This window comes from Emydura macquarii, unplaced genomic scaffold (assembly GCF_026122565.2).
Source record: "Emydura macquarii macquarii isolate MOO-44397 ecotype Brisbane River unplaced genomic scaffold, CSIRO-AGI_Emac_v2 contig_2246, whole genome shotgun sequence".
In the NCBI taxonomy this organism is placed as follows: Eukaryota; Metazoa; Chordata; order Testudines; family Chelidae; genus Emydura; species Emydura macquarii.
The window spans coordinates 853429-873710 of record NW_027132383.1 but is presented as its reverse complement, the minus strand read 5'-3'; the positions used below and the strand labels follow the sequence as shown (position 1 = coordinate 873710).

The 20282-nt window shown below is 46.7% G+C and overlaps 1 protein-coding gene across 2 annotated transcripts in view; it reads left to right on the top strand.

Annotated features, from left to right (window-relative positions):
* The first annotated feature begins 3465 nt into the window (after nt 1–3465).
* The window catches only part of ZC3H3 (zinc finger CCCH-type containing 3), a 318307-nt gene continuing 301490 nt past the window's right edge, over nt 3466–20282 (top strand). For both annotated transcript variants that reach the window (XM_067560071.1, XM_067560072.1), the window contains exons 1-3: nt 3466–3552; nt 5763–7185; nt 9047–9243. In XM_067560071.1, coding sequence (XP_067416172.1) covers nt 3507–3552; nt 5763–7185; nt 9047–9243 — 1666 coding nt within the window. In that variant the 5' untranslated portion in view covers nt 3466–3506. The remainder of the gene's footprint in view (nt 3553–5762; nt 7186–9046; nt 9244–20282) is intronic.

The window sequence follows — 20282 nt, the reverse complement described above, 5'->3', positions numbered from 1 at the left end:
ATGCCCTCCCTTCCATTACTGCACAGTTAGTTCAGCAGCTGAACTTGGGTTGAAGGTGGAACTAGGGATGGGGGATGGAGCTGGGGCTAGAGATGGCCTGAGGACAGAGGGAATGAGGGCAGAGCTGGACTGGGGACAGAACAGAGCTGAGTGGTGCATGGGCCTGCCACATGCCCCCCCAAATGTTCCTCCACTCCACCCCCTGGGAAGGGTGCACTTAGGGAGGTGGTGGAATCTACATCTTTAGAGGTTTTTAAGATGCGGCTTGACAAAGCCCTGGCTGGGATGATTTAGCTGAGGTTAGTCCTGCTTTGAGCAGGGGGTTGGACTAGATGACCTTCTGAGGTCCCTTCCAACTCTAATCTTCTATGATTCTATCCCACAGTTTGTGGACCATTGATCTATTGTTTATAGTGAGATTGTAAGCTCTTTGGGGCAGGAATCATCTTTGTACAGCACCTAGCACAATGGGGTTTTGGTCCATGACTAGGGCTCCTGGGTACTATGGTAATACAAATATTAATACAGGATTATTTTATAAGAACCAATAGTCAAATTGGAAAATAAAGGCTTGGGGAGGCTACCGGCACTCAGACTGTGGCCCCACCCTCACTCCACCTCTTCCTCCCGGCCTGTCCCTGGCATGGCACTCTGGCTCTGCCTTCCTGCAGGTGTGTCTCCAAGCTGTCTGCGGCACTGTGCCAGGCGGGGAACCCGGGGCAAGACGCTGGCGGGGCAATGTCAGTGTTGCTGCTGGCACAGCACAGGGGCCCATACCCAGCTCCCCTCAGCGTTGACCCGGTTGGAGCCCAGCACCTCTTGGCAGTGGGAACTGAACAAGCCACGCTGCACTCTGAGATGCAAGGGGAAGTGGCTGCAGGCGTGGAGCTCCTGCCTCCCAAGGGCCAGCTCTGGCTTAACCAGAGTACCCCAGGCTGCTACATGCTGAGCTGCCCTGCCTCTCCCAGCTGCAGCAGGGGCCTCTCCCTTTCCCCTCCCACGGCCTCACAGGGTGTGAGCTGGGGAAAGGACAGGACTGAGCCCTGGGAGGGCAGTGAGAAGCCTGGGAAGGAGGACTGGGGGCAGTAAGGAGCCCATGGGGGTGGGGGGGGCAGTAAGGAGCCGGCGGGACAGTGAGGAGCCCCACGGCAGAGTGTAAAGTCTGGGGCTGGGCAGCAGAGGAAGGGCAAGGCCTTGAGGGGAAGACGTGGAGTTGGGGCAGAGCCCCAGGGGAAGAGGCCTCACAGGGGCAAGGCTACGGTCTGGGTGCTGGTGGCCCCCTACGTTTTGGGAGCTTCCAGCGCTATGTAGCCTCCCCAAAGGAAAGACTCACACACCACCCATGTTTGTGTTCATAACATCTGGGTGAGGTAGTGTAAGGCTATTACCCCATTTTACAGATAGCATACAGGCACTGAGGCACACAGAGACTCAGTGACTTGTTCAGAAGGAATAGGGAACTTAACTTGGCTCTTTTACGTCCCATGCTAGCACACTAACCATGGAATAATCCTTTCTTCACAGTGTATGTTCATCCATACTCCTTGCAAGATCTGTCCACTAACCCAAGATCCATCCATACTTTCAGACCAGCAGGATCTTTCTATTAAAAGAACCAGCAGTGAAAGAGTTAATAACGTTGCCACTTAAATTATCATCCTTAGGTTTCTGAGTTAACATCTGATTGAGTCACATTGTTACCAGATTTGGGGTTACATCACCAATCTGTCCATACATGGTGTTTTTCTTAAAGCCCCAGCTCCTGGGGTCAGGTCATTACCAAAAAAAAAAAAAAAAAAAAAGTTTCTAACCCTCTTGGTTATGAAGGAAAGTTTGAAAATGTGAATTCTACTGGCTCAAAACACCAGAAGGCATATGAAAAGAAACCAGCATTTATTATTTTTAAAATCTTATGATACTTAAGTCAATCTAATGGTTTGGGAGGACCTGACTCAAGGTTCTGAATGCCTGAGGTTGACAGTACTATGAATGCAGGTCTCTTAGGGCTTCTAGTTTTGCATGTATGCAGATTGTCAAAACATCTGACCCTGTGTTGCCTGCAGAAGGTTTTCTTCACAAGGTAAGGGCTAGACATTTGTTTTGAAATTAAAGTTTTAACGCAACAGAAAATGATTGGTTGGGCCACCCAAAAAGATCTGGAATTGAATTCTATATAGCGATTGTTCAACCTAACCTCTGGTAAGAGCTGCTTTGAAGTATGATTGTAGTCAGGAAATTTGACTGCAAAAATGATACTTATCTAATTCATCATTTAGGATCTGACCCACAGCCCACTGAAATTAATGAGACTCTTTCTACTGACCTCAATCAGGCTTCTACTGCTGAGGCTCCCAAACTGTGGTCTATAGAGCACATGGTGTTGGTCTGTGGCAAGTTGTATGTTCATATGGTGCCAGAGCCTCCTTATATCTAGTTGCTAAATTGCATTAAAAGACAGCTACAAACACATTAAATACTATCCTAATATTACTTTTCCAGGTTAGCAATTGCTGTAGTTGCCTTATACAGTGTTGCCACTTGGCCAGTTTTTCTACTGCCTTAGCATTTCTACTGCCACGGGCCGGCTGGGTTTTTGTTTTCACTTTAAGTGTGCCAGTCTTCTACCTACCATGAGCAGGTGCGGGTCAGATGGCTGGGAGCCCTGCTTTGCCACCGCAAATGGTGGTGGTGGGTGCGGGTGCTTGAGAAGGGAAGTCGAGGGATGCCTGGTAAGTCAAGTGGGTGGTGGGGATGCCTGGGAGGGGTGGAGCAGGGGTCAGGCTAGTGGTGGTGGGTGCTTGGGAGGGGAAAAGGAGGGTCAGGCCAGTGGTGGTGGGGTGCCTGTGAAGGAAAGGAGGATCAGGGTGGTAGTGGGGGGGATGCCTGGGAGAGATAGAGGTGGGACAGGCTAGTGGTGGTGGGTGGGGGACACACAGGGTGGATGTCTGGGAGGGGCAAGAGGGGATCAGACTAGCAGGGGTGGAGGGGAAGGGTCAGGGCAGTGGGAGGACACCTGGGTGGGAAGGGAAGGGAACGGAAGGGGGGCAGGGGCAAAGCAGGCTCAGGCTGGTGGGGGCGCCTAAGAGGCAGAGTGTGGGGGGGTCAGGCCAGTGGTGGTGGGGGAGGGTCAGGGCGGTGGGGCGATGCCCGGCTGGGGCAGGAGCGGGTCTGGCTGGTGGGGGGGAGGAGGAGGAGGAGGAGGGTCATGTCTGGGGGTCAGGCCGCTGGGGGTGGAGGCAGCCGAGGGGGGGGAGTGGGGGCCGTGGCCGGTTTCGCCTTCCCTCAGGAGCGGGGAGGAGGCAGCGGGAGGTCCCCGCTTCCGGACGGCCTGGACGGGAGCGGGGCGCCCGACGCCAGTTGCCAAGGCGACGCTGCCTCCGCGTCACGTGACCGGCCCATCGGCGTCGCGGCCCAGCGGCAAACGTCCCCCACGAAGGGAGGCTTTTCCGGGGGCGCGGGGTGATGACGTAGGACGGGCGCCGCCGCCGCCAGCCGCAGCGGCGGGGATGGAGGAGAAGGAGCAGCTGCGGCGTCAGATCCGCCTGTTGCAGGGTGAGGGGCGCTCGGCCGCGGGTCTCAATCTGCCCGTGCTTCGCCCTGCCCCGGGGCTTCCACGGGCAGCCTCCGTCCCTGGGCTGGGCCGCACGGCGGCCCCTTGCCTCCCCCCCGGACCGTTATCCCGTCCCCCCCCCCACTCTGCCGCCGTTCCGCCCCGCCCCCCCGGGACCGTTACCCCCCAGCCGCCTCCCGACCTGCCCCGCGGCGGCCCCCAGGGACCGTTACCCTCCCCTCCCGGTCCGTCGCTGCGCTGGTCTCCTTACTCACCCCCCCAAACAATGTCCCCCCCCCTTGTCCGGTTCCTTCCCCTCCCCCCGCCTTGCCGCCCTCCGGGCCCGTTGTCCCGTCACTCAGCTGCGGTGCGAGGGGAGGCTGCTGGGACACTCGTTCCTCTGGTGCTCCTTGTCCCCGGCGCTGGGTTTGGGCCATGCTCAGTCTGAGTTGTGGGGGTAAAGACTGGGCATCTTCCCTGCCCTGGGACCCCTAAAAGGCTCCCCCCTACCCCGCCCGGTCTCCCAGGTCCTTCACAGAGAGGCTGGGACCTGTTTGTGTGACCGTGTCTGGTTCCTGGTGAAAGCCCCCTGCCTGGGCTCAGCCATACCTTGCTTTGTGGGGTTGCAAGGTGATTTTTCTAGTTTGCGGTGCTAGAAACTCCACCCTGGGTCCTGCAAATACACTTGTGCTCTCCCCTCTGTCGGGGCTTATGTGTTTGACTGAGGCTACATCCATATGGCAAAAAAAACCCCAAAAACCCAGAGTCAGCTGACTCAGGATCATGCCGTGGGGCTAAAAATAGCAGTGTCAACCTTCCCGCTTGGGCTCTGAAACCCAGGGAGGAGAGTGGGTCTCAGGGCCTGGGCTCAAGCCTGAACTCAAATGTCTACACTGTTGTTTTTATTCTTGCAGCCCAAGCCCGAGTCAGTTGACCCAGGCCTTGAGATGCTGCACCACACATTTTTCTTTACAGTATAGGCATACCAGTATTGTCCAACTCAGCCAGAACCAGATAGACCTGATCTCATATGGCTAATTCAGCACCACCACAGGCGTGCATAGGGCTGAACACACAAGTAAAATGAATCAGTCCCTGCTCTGAGGAACTCATAATTTCATTAGAATTAATGCAGACGAAGTGATTGTGGGGGCGGAATGAAGAGCTGCAGAAAAAGTCATGAGATTTTATGTGTGTTTTGATGGGTGTCTCGTTACTGCTGGGTTTTCAAATACATTTAAACATCTTTCAGTGAATTATGGTACATTTTGAAATACATTTCAACCTCAGCGGAGCAGTTTGTGGGTAGGGAGTTTAGCTGGCAGGTCCTCTCATGTCCTTTTGCAGTTATATATGGTCTAGTCTTTGGCAGTAGAAAAAACTGCTTTTCTTTGTTAAAGCACCCAGAGATGGCTGGAAAAAATGCAGGGCTCAGATATAGTCCTTTGTTAACCCCTTTCATCCGAAGATCCTAAAGTGCTTCATAAAATTGATATTTAACAAGCCTCACAATCCCCATCCCCTAGTAAGTATATTCATCCGTATTACTGTTGATAGGGACACTGAGGCACAGATACATGAAGTGATTTGTCCAAGTGACTAACTCACGTTGTTAGTCATCGGCAGAGCTGGGATTAGATCTCAAGCCCCCTGACTCTTAGACTTATTATTAAAGCAAGAGACTACTCTTCCTTTCCTAGACCAAATAATAATCACCTCTGTAGGCGACTGTATTATGCTGTATATGAGCAGAATCAGATTAGGGCTGCCAGGCAATCTCCACTATAAAGGGGCTCAGAGATGCAGTGATGAGAACCAAAAAGATAGCTATAAACAAAATAAGCAGTAAGTTTTCTCCCCTTCTTGTCTGTCCCCCCTCCTGCCGTAGTCCTCATCACCAATGACCTATAGGAACAATGATCAGAATGGTGGATTCAAGACTGGTGCATATAAAAGGAATTAAACATGGCCAGACGGTGGGATGATGTAGTATTCGAGTGCTCTATAAAGATTCATAATAAGAAATCTGTAATCATGACATAGCTCAACTTTTCTTCTAGCATTACTGATGATGTTTGAAACCTACTGAGTGTGAGAGCTTATGTAGAACAGGTGTTTTCAGTGCAATGTGAAAACAAGGAACGTGCAGAACTTGTTATTACAAGACTGTTGTGGAAGATGCAATTAACAGAGGCTGTTTTGCTTTCTTCAGATCTCATAAATGACCATAAAAACATTCATGGAAATGCACCAGTGCCCCCGCCTTCCACAACTCCAAGGTGGAGAAATCCCAGGCAGACTGCCTTCCCCAGTCGGGGAGCATTCTCTGCAAGATATTCTCAGCAAGCGCCAAGGGATTTCCAACCACATCAAGGTAACTCCTGGAGGAAAAAGTACTCCCTTGTAAACAGACCACCTGCACCAATACATCATCCTGGAAGCACTGCTTCTGCGCCTCAGACTTTTGTGAGCCAAAGGAGTAGCCAGGCTCCTGGGCCACAGGAAGTGGGCTCGGAAAGGCAAGTGGGCTTAACAACAGGTGGTAATATAGTCATGGGACTCAAACTACCACAGAGGACTAGCTCAGCTTTGGACAATAGAAACATTAGTGAGTCGGGATGCCAGCAGGGTTCTTCTGGGGTGAAAGTAGCCATAGCTGCTCCAAAAGGAGCTGAAAGGGTTCATGAAAGTTCTAGCTTTCAAAGGGTTGCTCAAAAAGAGGACAAAGAAACATCTGTCTCTGTCTCCCAGAGTTCATTGCTCCAGCTTGCTGTTGCTGGAGGCAGAGATGATACAAGTGAACCTGGGACTGAGAGACTGGCTAATAACATAATTAAAAGTGCCCCTGAGTCACGTCAAGTTATCAGTGAAAGTGCCATAGCGTTAAAATCCAGGCCTCAGCAGCCGTCAGCTCTGCCTGATCGAGAATCAGGCTGGCTGTCAGCCTGGAAGAAGCCGGTACCACTGGTTCCAGCTCACTGTAGTTCAGAGCAAGTCAGGGCAGGAAGAGATACTTTGAAGGAGCCGAAGATCCTTGGAAAATCTGAGGCGCACACAAGCTCAGCTCAGGCTGCGACTTTAAAGGCTGGTATAAACCCAGCTAAGAACCCGTTTGCAATACAACACAAGCTACCCAGTCTCCAAAGAGCTGCCTCAACGCCAATTTCCAGCAAAGCTTCTAAGTTCAGGAAAACCAACTATACGTGGGTAGCAAATCCTGGTAAATGCTCTGGTGCTGTAAAGAAATGGACCAGCCCCAGAAATTCTGAAAGCACTAGGAAGCTTTCAGTGGGAACAGAGAGAACTGCTAAGCCACTGCTGAAGGGGGACTTAGGAGCAAAACAGAAGAAATCGGGAGTGCATTCGAAACTGGATGCCTCTCCTAGTAAGTACAAATGGAAAGCATCCAACCTACAGCTGCCTTCTTCCACTTCCAAGTCAGTATTCAGATGGCCGTCTGAGGGACAAAAGGAGGCTGCAGTCTCCCAGGTTTCCAGAGCCAACCTGGGCCTTCAGACCCTAAGCAATGCATCCACTGGTCATGGTGGATTGAAGTCACCTTTCAACGATGCTGCACTTTCCACTTATAAAGTGAAGAGCTGGACCAAAATCGTCAGGAGGAGGGGGAGTTCCTGGTAAGTTACTAGTTGTGTCTGGAGTAAGTTTTGTAGCTCGTCCTAACCTTCTGTGCACTTCTCCTAGGGCCCACCCCTACTTCCATTGAAGTCGGTAGGAGAATTGCTATTGGCTTCAATGGTAGCAAGGACTCAATTATTTACAGTGTAAGCTCTTTGGGGCAGGGATCATCTTTCTGTTCCGTGTTTGTACAGTGCATCGCCCAGTGGGAACCTGGTCCATGACTGGTGTTGCTAGGTGTTATGACAGTTCAAATAAATACTTGCTGGTTTCCTTTCCAAACATGGGACTTTCTGATCAGCATTAAATATGTAGCTTTTGAGGGATGGATGTCCTTAAACTTCAACTCTGTTTTATTTCTCACAAACAACTGCTATTTCCTTTTGCCCCAGCTGTATCCCCTCATGTGTATGTATTCAATAGGGGAAAAGAAGTCCAATCAGGAAACAGGTTTCAGATTCAGGCTATGACTTGGTTAGATGGGGAGGGGAGGAGGAATTATTTAAATTAATTATCATCTTATCATGCCTCTTATCCCAAAGTGCTTTTTCACAAGCTTTATTCATAGATGCTTCTGGAGAAGTAGGCAGCAGCTGATCTGTGAACAACACACTATACTACAGTGGGGAGAAGAGATCCCAGCGCAAAAGTCTATATGTACAGAAAGTATTATTATTAGCAATCCCATGGCATGTCTCGCATGATACCATCCCCTGGGCCTGGGCAGGTCTTGTCTCTCTTTTTAAGGTCTCTCACTGTACACCAATTTAATCCCAGTATTTAAATCACATCTGCAGAATTTTGGCAGGTGCTTTTATGATTCCCGCTAGAGTGAAATTGACAGGGATCCTTGTTAGTGGTCATGCAGTTTTGGTGGATGCTACTAGGAGAGCACTGTGTGCAGAAGCAGCAGAAATGCTCTGCACAATTCAGATGCAATTAAACCTCTGCTGTGGGCCACATCTGATAAGTGTAATGTACAGTGGGAAAGATAAGAGTGGAAATAAACAGAAGGGAACGGAAAAGGCACGTGGACTAAGTCACACATACAGGAAATGGGCATAGGTTGGATTGGTGGACTTAGTGGCAACAGATCTGAGATCAGGACCAAGCTGTCTCTTGCTTCTTAAAGCTAGTGAGCTATGAAAGCACTGTGGAGGCTTTGTCGCATTGTGCCTCTGGTGGGAAGGGTGTGCTTTGTGATGCTATCTAGCAGGAACAGCATCAACTGACTAGAGATGCCCAGAATCAAGCTGAAAATTTTGGCTTAAGTAATTTGTCCAAGGCCACGCAATGAGCCAATGACAGAGCTTGGATTAGAATTTAGGGGCATCTGGCTCCTACTCCTATGTCCAAGCTGATCTTTTCAGTTCTCTGCTACTAATATTCCTCACCATGCCATGGCATTATCTCCTAGAGAGAGGTGGGGATGCCTCTCTCCACATGGCGCTGAGAAGATGGGGTCCATTGGGTGAGGAGAGGTTTGGGTCTGCTTGCTTGCTTTTTTGTTTGGCTTGGCCTGATCCTCTTAAGCACATCCTCCGCCAGCAGCTGTAGTAGAGAGATGGGGAATATCTAGATGTGAGCTGAGATGTCAAATAGCTCCTTTCTTTGTGTTTTGTCAGAAATGGATCAAATTTGTGTTTTTCGTCAGGATGTTTGCATTGCTCTTATGTAGAGAAGCAGCATGGCTCAGTGGATAAGGCTTCAGCTGGGGAATCAGGAGACTTGGGTTCTATTCCTAGCTCTGCTACTAACTTGCTATGTTAGTGGAGAAAGGAGAGCCCAGATACCTGAGGGGGAAGTTTCTCTTACACCTTTGTGACCCCTTTCTAAACTCCCTATATTGTGCTCTTGCAGTTCCCCAACAGATAAGAAGAGCAACTCCTTCCCCACCGTGCCCCTGAAAAGCCACTATTCTCTCAGGAAAAGAAACTCCCTGCGGGGGAAACCTTCGACACCGTTGAAGAGAACCCTGCCCAAGGAGCTGGTGCAGATCACCAAGCACAGGCTATGCCGGCTGCCAGTCTCTAAAATGCACATCCCAGCCAAGGACGGTAAGAGCAGCCCTGATATTCCTGGCTTTGATGTTGTGACAGTAGAGCTGTATTGCATGTGGGGGAAGCAGTTTTAGGAGTCGGCTTTTGGAAGCAGGAAGTGAGCTGCTCATTCCTCCGTGAAGTAAACCTGCTGATCACTGCTCTAGGGTCAGTGTTGAGAAGAAAAGACAGCAAGGGATGAGGGCTTCATCCTATATCAGGGCTTTCTTACCAGGTCCCACTTCTCTAGAGCCTTGCATTCCCCCCACCTTGTCCCACATGTACTGTGACATCTCCACTCAGGGCCACCTCTAATTGACAACCACTCTAAAGCTTCCCCTTGCTTCTAGGGTGGTTTTGCTGGACCTTCAGTTAAAGACCATGTTTTACTGGGCAAATGCTTGTTTTCAATAGTCCTGTGGGTGGTGGCGTAAAATAACTTTCACTGTGTGTAGATCTGTGTGCAGCGCTGAGTCATCTTCTGCTGCGTAGGCTCAATTCCCTGTCTCTGAATGTATAAACTATTGATGCGCCCACATTCCCCATACTTAAGAAGCCTTACTGATGTGGAAAGAACCTGAAAGGTGATTGGTCAATGTCTGATGATTTTGATTGTGTCCTTCTTTCTCCTTCACCACCATCAGCTTGTCACTCTCTAGATCAGGAAAGGGCAAGGACTGTTCCTTGAAAGATCTTGCAGTCTAAACAGACAAACACAACACAGAGAACTTGCTGAATGGTCAGAGGAGTGCGAGTATCATTGGTCAGTGTAAAGATGGTTTAAAGATTAAAACAATCACGTTGAGTGGGCTAGAGTTTATAGGCTTCACGGAGAGTGTGTGTGTTTGAGGAAAGACTCAAAGGAGAAGGGGGCAGAAGCGTTGTTTCTATGATACACGTATAAGATTGGATAATTGCTTTCTTTCCTCTAGGGAAAACATAGTGTGTGTCTTGGGAGATGCTCATCTCAGCAAGTAAAAATCTACCCTATAACTGCATCATGGTTAGTAACTGTGAGCATAACAGCTGCATCTCTGCAGGGGTGAAACACGTATTTACGAGTTGGTTGAAATTAATAGGATAATTTAAGTATTCTGATAGGGTTATTAATGGAGTTGAGGTTTAAGAAAGAAAATATTTGTAGAATGGAGCACTGCCCCATAGATGGAGCAGTATTTAGCGGTAAAGCGTCTCATCTCCTAGCAGCTAGATCTAGCATATTTGACCTCATGCTCAGGCGCATTATTGTGCACATACCCCTGGTTTGCAAATTGGTGTTTCTCTGGTTTGATCACCTGCTGTGTATGGGGAGTTTTGGCAGTTAGCTGGGCAGGCTGCCTGTGTCATTTTTGGCCCATTAACTTGTATTATATGTATGGTATTATATATTATATTATATATGTGGTTCTCTTGTGTGGTTTGGTTTGACAGGAAGCTGCCTCCATGACCCTTCTTGCAGAGCAGGAGCTTTTAAATGACCCAGCCCATTGTGACATTGGTAATGTGCCAGGAGGCTGAGGGCTGCACTTAGTTTGTATACACAGATGAGATCTAGTGGTTCCAGTACAGTAATGGGAGTTGGGAGGCCTAGTTCTGCTACTGACTTGCTGCGTGACCTTGGGCAAGTCGCTTGGCATTTTGCTAACTCAATTTTCTCCTCTGTAAAATAGATTTAATGTCCACCACAGGGATGGGGTGGGTGAGGGTGTGAGCACTTTGAGATCCTCACATGGAAACTGCTATAGGGGGGCAACCCTTGAAGACTCTTGCTTTCAGCATGCAGTGCTTCATGTTGGTTTCAGTGTGGGTGGAGAAGATGGTGTAGTGGGAAGTGTGTGGGCTTAGCCAGCTGAGGTATATCAGCTATACTGTACTGATGCCATTGCTTATTTGAGTTGGAAGGGACTGTTCTATGGGCTGGGTACAGGAATCAGTCTGAGTGGCTTAGGCCTGAATTTTCTGGAAAATGCATGTGCAGTTGCCTAATTTGCATGTGAAATTACCGGGTTTATATGCACAATTGCAGTCACTGCACGTGCAAAAGAGCAGCTGCATATCTAACTCGTCATTTGTGTGCACAAATGCTGCTGTTTTTAGACAAACAAAAGCCAGTAAGCAGGGCATTCAGGCGAGAGAGAGCATTAGGGGGTTGTTGGTGAGGAGAAAGGAAGAGTGATTTCCTGCTGAAAGTGGGTGTTTTGTTTTTGTTTTTTAATAGAGGGGTTTGGAGACATGGGGAGAGGTTGCTTTGCAGCTGTGGTCAGGAAGAGTGTGCCAGGCATAGCGGGGAGAGATTCCACAGCAAGTGAGACGGCATGGTAAAAGGCACAAAACTGTGTGTGGGAGAGGAAGGTGAAGAGAGATGAGATGTACATTTAGGAGTACCATTGCATGTGCTGACCCTCTAAGCATTTGTCGGACCCCTGGAAGCCAAATTCATTACCGTGCAGTGGCGTTGATGCTCAATTTCTCTCCGGGTGTCGTCAAATTCTGTTGCACCTGGAGAGGCTTTTACGTTGCCAGAGGCAGTGCACCACTCAAAGGCCCTACGTGAAAGGCTTGGGTGGAAAAGATGATCATGATACACGGAAACTATAAATGCAACCCAGGGGCTCTCTCAACTCTCATTGCACCTAGGAAATCAGCTTAACAAAGACGGTTCTGCCATGAGGCCTCTTCAGAGATGATCTCCCGAGGGAGAAGGGAAGAGAGATGGAGAGAGTGCCCATGGCTTTTCTGCATGTCTATGAGTGTGTTTCATTGAGGGCACAAGTATTTGGTGAAGGATAAGGGGAGACTAAAGTTATTGCGAATGCAAAGCAGCAAGGATCTAGGAAAATGTTAACACTAAAGCTGGTAGCCGGCTAGGGCAATGTAATGACAGCTACTTTGTTCAGGTAGCGGAGTCTGCATGGAAGCCTCAGGCAGCAGGGAGGCAGCTTGCTTCTGCTGTACTTGCTCTAGGGATATATATATTTAAGTCTCCCGAATTGTTCGGGCACCTTTCACCAGCATGACATTTTTGGTCTCACAAATTAAAAAATTCTTTACAATTAATCTCTTTTAAAAAGAACATTCTGATGCATTTACTAAGGTTCTGGAACAAGTTGTTTTGTTGCAGAAGCCAATACTTTGCATTTTAAGTGCTCTTTATCTATGGATCTCAAAGCACTCAGGAAGTGGGTATATGAGAAAACTGAGCCACAGAGAAGGGAAATGACTTAATCGAGCTGAGTCAGTGGCAGAATTGGGACTAGAACCTCGCTGTTCTGACTCCTCGTTCTTTTGTTCTCACTGCCAAATGTGAAGTTTTATTTAGCTCTGCATCTCTGGAAAGTAAATACTTGTCCCTGTTGCAGAAGTACCATGTGAGGTGTCAGTATTGACATGTTCTGCTTTGGAGAGGTCTATGACTCCACTCTCAAAGTTTGCACATCACCTACAAAGAGGGCACCTGGTTCTGGCTGGTGGTGTTGATCCCCCTCTGTCGACTATGTAAACCTTGCATGCCGTGGTTTGTCATATCTTTCATGTTGGCCCTGTCATTTCTACCTCTCTTTCTCCCAACTTCCCCCAGGGGTTGTCCATGCATGTAACATTTCCCCTTCGGATAGATCAGTGCTGTGGCATTATCTTCTCATTAGCATGGCAGACTGGGGCTCTTGGTGTATGTCAATTTTGCTCAGATCTGCTAGCTATGGACGGTGGCTATGGAGCCTTTCTTTGTAACATATCTCCCTTGTTCGAGTCACTTTTCAGAGCAGAACTTCCCTTTAAGTAGACACTCGTGATAGGCTGTTTAGCATAAATTATATCCATACAATGTACCACAGTTTATTTCAAAAGCTGGCAGTCAAAGCAAGTGTAAGGATTTGACTGTTGGAAATGAAACTCTGTAAGTTCAGACTCTAAAGACCAAATGGATTAAACCCTCCCAGTGCCCTAATGTTTCCTGGGAACATGAACAGCAACCACCAAAGACCCATATATTTTGGAAAAACATACCTACTAAAATCCCAGGGTCCTGAACATTGCCATCAGGAAACGATTCTTCATCCTAGACTATGCAGACTTGTGTATGTGTGCATGGTGAAGGCACATTTGGTGGTGATGGCTCTGATCCATCTAGAAGGAGGAAAAATATGGGTGTTATTCAGAAAATTAACCTACAAGGGTCTTGTGCGGCTTGAGCTTTCCACATTGTAGCTATTCAGACAACTCCCTGGATTGGATCCATTCTGTGAAACTGAGACTACCTCTTGGCTATTCTACTACACCTGATGCTTTACAGGATGAAGGAGAGACAGTTCCCCGCCTAGCTCATGAAACTGCTTCCTAATTTTCTTCCTGCCTTCTTCACCAGGGAAGAATTACAATCCAGTAAAACATCAATCATCTATCCTTGCAACAGGGTGGCTAAGAGATATTAGAATTCATTCACTTTAGAGATGGAAAAGACTCATTGGGTCGTGTTACCATGGGGACAGTGCAGGGTTGCTCCTGCAAATATGTTATCTAATGCTTGGTCCAGTCTTGATTTAAATGTCCCAAATGACAGGTGGTCTGACTAGATGATCACAATGGTCCCTTCTGGCCTTGGAATCTATGATATAACTTCCACCACTTTCCTTGGGAGGCATTTTCACAGTTTAATAGATCTTCTCATTAGGAAGATCTTGCTCATTGCAGACCTGTATTTCTTTTTTGTAGCATCTTTTACCAAAAAGGATAGTTCTAAGAGAACTTGACTGTGTATCTTCCTCCCTGGGAATATTCTCCAAGCCACCAGCACAGCAATATATTCTGTAGAAGGACCCTTCTGATCTCTTCTCCCTCACATCTACAGGCCAACTTTCCCTACTAAAGTTTCCAGCATAAGATATTAGCAGCATATCAGTGGGAAACATACCTGGGAAGTGCCACCAGAGATGATATCAGCTTTTCATTTTTGTGGTACCTTTCATCTTGAAGGATCTCCAATCACTTTCTAGTCTCTCTAACCACAACAGCCATTGCTGAAGTGGAATGCAGCAGCTGCTGAGCAATATGCAGTACCTTGACCTAACCGTTTAGTACAGGAAGCGAGGAAGAATCCTGTATCCAAGTGAAATTTCAAGTTAAATGTTGGTAGAATGTAGTCACTTGAGTTGGAATTTGGCTAGCACTCTAGGAATAGAATCATAGAATGATAGAGTTGGAAGGGACCTCAGGAGGTCATTTAGTCCAACCCCCTGCTCAGAGCAGGACCAACCTCAGCTAAATCATCCCAACAAGGGTTTTGTCAAGCTGCAGCTTAAAAACCTCTAAAGATGGAGATTCCACCGCCTCCCTAGGTAACCCATTCCAGTGCTTCACCACCCTCCTGGTGAAAAACTTTTTCCTAATGTCCAACCTAGACCTCCCCAACTGCAATTTGAAACCATTGCTCCTAGTTCTGTCATCTGCCACCTCTGAGAACAGCCTAGCTCCATCCTCCCTGGAACCCCCTTTCAGGTAGTTAAAGGCTGCTATCAAATCCCCCCTCATTTGTCTCTTCTGTAGACTGAACAAGCCTAGTTCCTTCAGCCTCTCCTAATAAGTCATGTGCTCCAGCCCCCTAATCATTTATGTTGCCCTCTGCTGGACTCTCTCTAACTTGTCCACATCCTTGTTGTAGTGGGGGTCCCAAAACTGGACACAATACTCCAAATGCAGCCTCACCAATGCCGAATAGAGGGGAATGATCACTTCCCGTGATCTGCTGGCAATGCTCCTACTAATGCAGCCCAATATGCTATTAGCCTTCTTGGCAACCAGGGCACACTGTTGACTCTCATCCAGCTTCTTATCCACTGTTACCCCCAGGTCCTTTTCTGCAGAACTGCAGCCTAGCTCGTCTGTCCCCAGTCTGTAGCTGTGCATGGGATTCTTCCGTCCTAAGTGCAGGACTCTGCTTCTTAACACCCTTCTTATTACTAAAAGTGAGATTAGGTCTTCAATGTCCACAAGCAGTTAGGTCTCTGCTTTCATGTCTCATGTGAAAGTTGATGTCTTCAGTGACAGACTGCCCCCTAGACCTCTGCTGGGATATCTTGGAAATGAATTTAACATGTTATGTCTATGTATCTTAGAAATGTAGGGCTGGAAGGGATCTTGAGAAGTGATCAAGTCTGGCCCATAGCACTGTGTCAGGACCAAATGAACTGATACCATCCCTGACAAGTGTTTTAAAAACAAGTTGGACAGTGATGGCGATTCTACAGCCTCCCTTCGTAGCGTATTCCAGAGTTTAACTACCTTTGTAGTTACAAAATTTTTTTCTAATATCTAACCTAAATCTTCTTTGCTGCAGACTTTCAGTGGACATGGAGAACAATTGATCCCAGTCTTCTTGTCAACAGCCCTTAATATATTTGAAGACTATTATCAGGTCCCTCCTTGTAGTATTGTCTGGTTTTGTATTGTCTAGTCTAGAACCTCTGATGAGTAGTGGAACTGCATAATTGCCTAATTCTATTGGAGATCCTGTGAAGTGTGCAGTATTCAAAACATACACAAACTGTAAGTCACGCACCTTTTTGTACTTTTTTATTAAAAAGAATCAATCAAAAATGAATAATAAAAAATGAATCTGCACCACCACTTCCTTCAGCGCTACAGAATTTCCTTTAAGTATAACTGAGTTCAAAAAAGAATTAGATAAGTTCACGGAGGATAGGTCCATCAATGGCTGTTAGCCAAGATGGGCAGGGACACAATCCCTTGCTCCAGATGTCTCTAAAGTAAACCTTCAATAACTAGGAGCTGGGACAGGATGACAGGGAATGGATTGCTCGAAATTGCCCTGTTCTGTTCACTCGCTCTGAAGCATCTGGCACTGGCCACTGTCGGAAGACAGGCTACAGGGCTAGATGGACCATTGGTCTAACCCAATATGGCTGTTCTTTATTGGGCTGGAGCAGGAGGATCTCCCATCAAGTACCAAGTCTGACTGATTAGTTTGTGAGAGCACAGACTGAGGTGCTGTGACTGCAGGTGCTAGACAAGCTCTTTGGTTTCTAATGCTGGTAATTAGCTTTAGATGAACATGCACTATTGTGGACATCTAATGCAGATAGCGCTATTAGTGTTTCCCAAATGGGACAGCGGATGCTGTGCTGTTCCAGCTATAAAAGCTGTGTGGTGTCTGACAATCCCACATCCTGAAATGAGAGTAAAGAAAATACTATCAAAGCAATCCAGACTTGACTCAGAGCTGGTCAGGCTCAACTGTTGCTCAGATTCTGCACCTGCCAGAATATATATTAAAAATTAAATGTATAATTGAGGGTATCTTCTAGTTTTTCTGTGGTCTAATGGTTACGTAACTGGGTACTGGGAGTGAGGATTCCTGGGTTCTATACCTGACTGTGCCATAGACTTTGGGCAAGTTATTTCACCTTTCTGTGTCTTAGCATCATAGGGATAATGCTTGACATACAAAGTTTTATGTGGTTCTGTGAGAGGTTTTGACAAGTGTAAAGTATCATTCCGCTTTTAGCCCAATACTTTCAGGCTACTGGGTGTTGATGAATCTTCTTTTGGTCAGGGAGGGCCAGACTTGGTTTTCTCTGGAGCTGTCAGTGATAATCCTGGACTAGCCAGGTACGATTGCTGTGTAGTGATGTTAGGCAATTTGTTTCCTCCTCCTGCCTTTCTTGGGAGGCTGACTACACAGCCCCTGAGCTGCAGTCTCAGACCCTGATTGAAGGACAGTCAGAGAAATTGTTTGGACCCTGACTTACATCGTGTGTCGTTGCTGATCTGACTAGGACATGCTGGCATTGTTGTACTTCTGTAGTTGGTTTCACATTGAAATTCAGCTCCAAAGTGTGCACATCTGTGAGTTGGGCTAGAAACTTCCCAGGACACTTACCTGGAAGCCATGAGATCACGAGTCAAACACAGGAGACGTGGACTGCAAGGATGTTGAAATTTTGTGGAATATGTCTTGTGCCGGGTCTGACAATTCTCTGCTTAGTCAGGAATTCTGGAGGGAATGGTGTTGTCCATATACCACCAGGATTTCTAAATTCCCATAGGGGCACAAACTCAGTTGAATTTTGTCTTTCAGGTGGGGGGGTACATGCAGTTGGGTTCAGATGCAGAAAGCATGGCCAGACCCCCTCTTTTCTTTTCCCAGATTCACAGAGCTTTCCCTGGTGTACAGAGCTGCATCAGAAATAGGTCCATGGAATTCTTCTACTGGCTCTGTTACACAAGGAGAGCAGGGTGCTTTCTCTTGAGCTTTGACCAGTAGATCCTGTGGCTCGGTCAAAAAGCAATCATTATCCTCTTGCCACTCCCAAATGCAAGTTCCTAAGTGAAACCTCTCAGCTCACTCCTTTCCCAAACAAGTTATGCAGCTGTTATCCCCATTTAATCCCCCAATTCTCCCTCATCCATTTACCAGCCCCAAATGGGACCATTACTGATACCATCCAATGGGACCCAAACTCAACCAGAACATTTCTGTCATGCACAGGTCTAGGTATGGGGGAACTAATTCCTGCCCAGCCCCCTGCCACTAAGAGCAGGTAGTGAGTCTGGGTGAGCAGGGACACGCATGTTAGAGAGGAAAGTCAGCCCATTTGATAGTATCTGGAGAGTCCACAATGGAGCCCTGGTAATACACGATGCCTTCAGCAGCTGATAAAATTGTAGGATTCCAAAATTGAAGTATAAATGCCACTTTGCGTTAATATTTATATCAATGTCATGTCTAGGGCATGATCTAGCCCTCACTGAATGAATCAGTGGTCTTCCTGTTCTGTTTACTGGGAAGTGGATCTGGTCCCTAACAGCAAGACTATACTGGGCATATATTAACTCCCAGCCTCATGTGTTGCAAGCAGGGGTCTGTAATAATGTAGTACAATTGGACACCTGGGCACAATAGATTCTTACACAAAGATTTCGTTTGTGCAGAAATCTCATTTGAGAGGTTGTGTATCACTATCCTCTGGAGCTGGACTGTGGCAAGCAGAGGTTAAAATGTGGTCCCAGATTGGTGTTTCCTCTCAGCACTGACTCAGTTGGATGTTTGTACAGTGCTTGCTCCATGACTAGGGCTTGTAGGCTCTATGGTAACACACATGATAAATAATGACATTTCTATAGGACGATGCAGTAATTGCCTTGCATCCAGCATTTTCAGTTTGAGCTAATGATGATGCAAGAGAGAAAATGGAACATTGTTGCAGAATGATGATGTCTGGCCCTTAGATTATCAAAATAGTCCTTAGCATAAATTCTGCATCTGTTTATAAGTTAACTGTAACATATTAGTCTGAATGTACCATTTAACAAGTGCTCAGTAATTAAGAACATTCCCAAAATTAAAGTTGCTCTGCCAAAGTTAGCAGGACCATGTTGCCTCTCTGGCATAGTTTATGGTCTGTTTATTCAGGTTTTTATAATACCAAACTCATCGCTGTGGTGGTGTGTATTCATAGATTCTGAAGGGACCATTGTGATCATCTAGCCTGACCTCCTGTATAACACAGGTCATCAAACTTTCCCAAAATAATTCCTAGATCAGCTCTTTTAGAAAAACATCCAATCTTGATTTAAAAAAGTTCAGTGATGGAGAATTCTCCACGACCCTTGGTAAATTGTTCCAGTGTTTAATTACTCTCATTGTTAATATTTTTTGCCTTATTTCCAGTCTAAATTTGTCTAGTTTCAATTTCCAGCCATTGGATCATGTTCATAACAAATGGTAAAAACATACCTACCAATGGAAAGAGGAAGAAAGACTATTCCATTTATGAAGTGTGGCAGAATGAATGTTGCTAGAGCAGCCTTAATTTTCTGGATTTTTCTTGACCTGTCAGTGCTTAGTCTTGCAGTCTGAATGTTCCATTAATGTTAGGGCGTGTTTTGCATTTAATTTCCTAGGGTTTTTTTTTTTTTTTTTTTAATAAGGATGAGGGTGAAAAAGAATTTGTAGATATTGGCATGCCCTGATTACAAGCTTTTGTGGGGCTTGTAAATGCTTGCTTTGAGCCTGATGAAGTTACAGGAAAGACTCCTACTGAGTTCATTGGGTCTTGTGTCAAGCCTTGACTGGCAGTGCATCTGTTTAACTCTACAGCGGTTTTCAACAGTTGGAAAGGTCTGTCTAAGTGCAAAAATCTTGTTGTAACCGTCACGTGTGTAGCTTTTAATACACGTTTTTAAATGATGTGTGTTAGTTTGTCTTGATTGGAAATGCACTTTTAATCTGAATTATAAATTCCCAACGTTATTTGTGTGTGAATGACTATGTGAGAGCGATCTGGATTCTAGTCTGGCATGTGAATCACTACGCAAACTCTCAGATTTGTTTCAGTTGCAGAATCTTTGATGTACAAAGCAGAAGAAGCCCAGCTTGACTTTTGGATCTTGGGTGGAGTTTCCACCAGTCATAATTTGAAAAAAGCATCTTTTGGCATCTGAGAAAACTTGCATGTGGATACCACAGAGAGAAAATCATAATAATGCTTTGTATTGCCTAGGAGCGCTGGTCATGGACTAGAAATTTGTGCTTGATGCGACAAATCTGTACACAAATGTAGAACAAAATGACTGTCCCGTCTCCAAAGAGTTTACAATCTCAGCCTGTGACAACAGATGGATAAAGATAGACGAGTGCAAGGAAACAAAGGGGCAATACCGGTCAGCATGATGTGCAGGGGACTCCCACAGTGTCTTTTAAGAGTAAATTTCCTGCCACTTAGGACACTTTGTAGCTATTACTGTCTCAATTGCACAGGTTTATCCTGCATCAAGGTTCCATTGCAGTGGCTTTTTACAACAAACAGTTAAAATAATAAAGTAGTAAACTGTATGTTGGTGCAGTCTGATAACTGCAGCTCCTTGGAGTGCTGTTGACAGGCTCTATTCTGACTGGCTTCTTGTTTACTCTTCAGAAAACTGGAAACCTGTTTGTTAGAAGGGCACAAGATGGTGCGGATTGTAATTTTATGAATGTGCTGTTTTCACGCAGTCTTCGGGGTTTTTTTTTTTAAACAAAACTTTCTGGTAAATTCTGACGG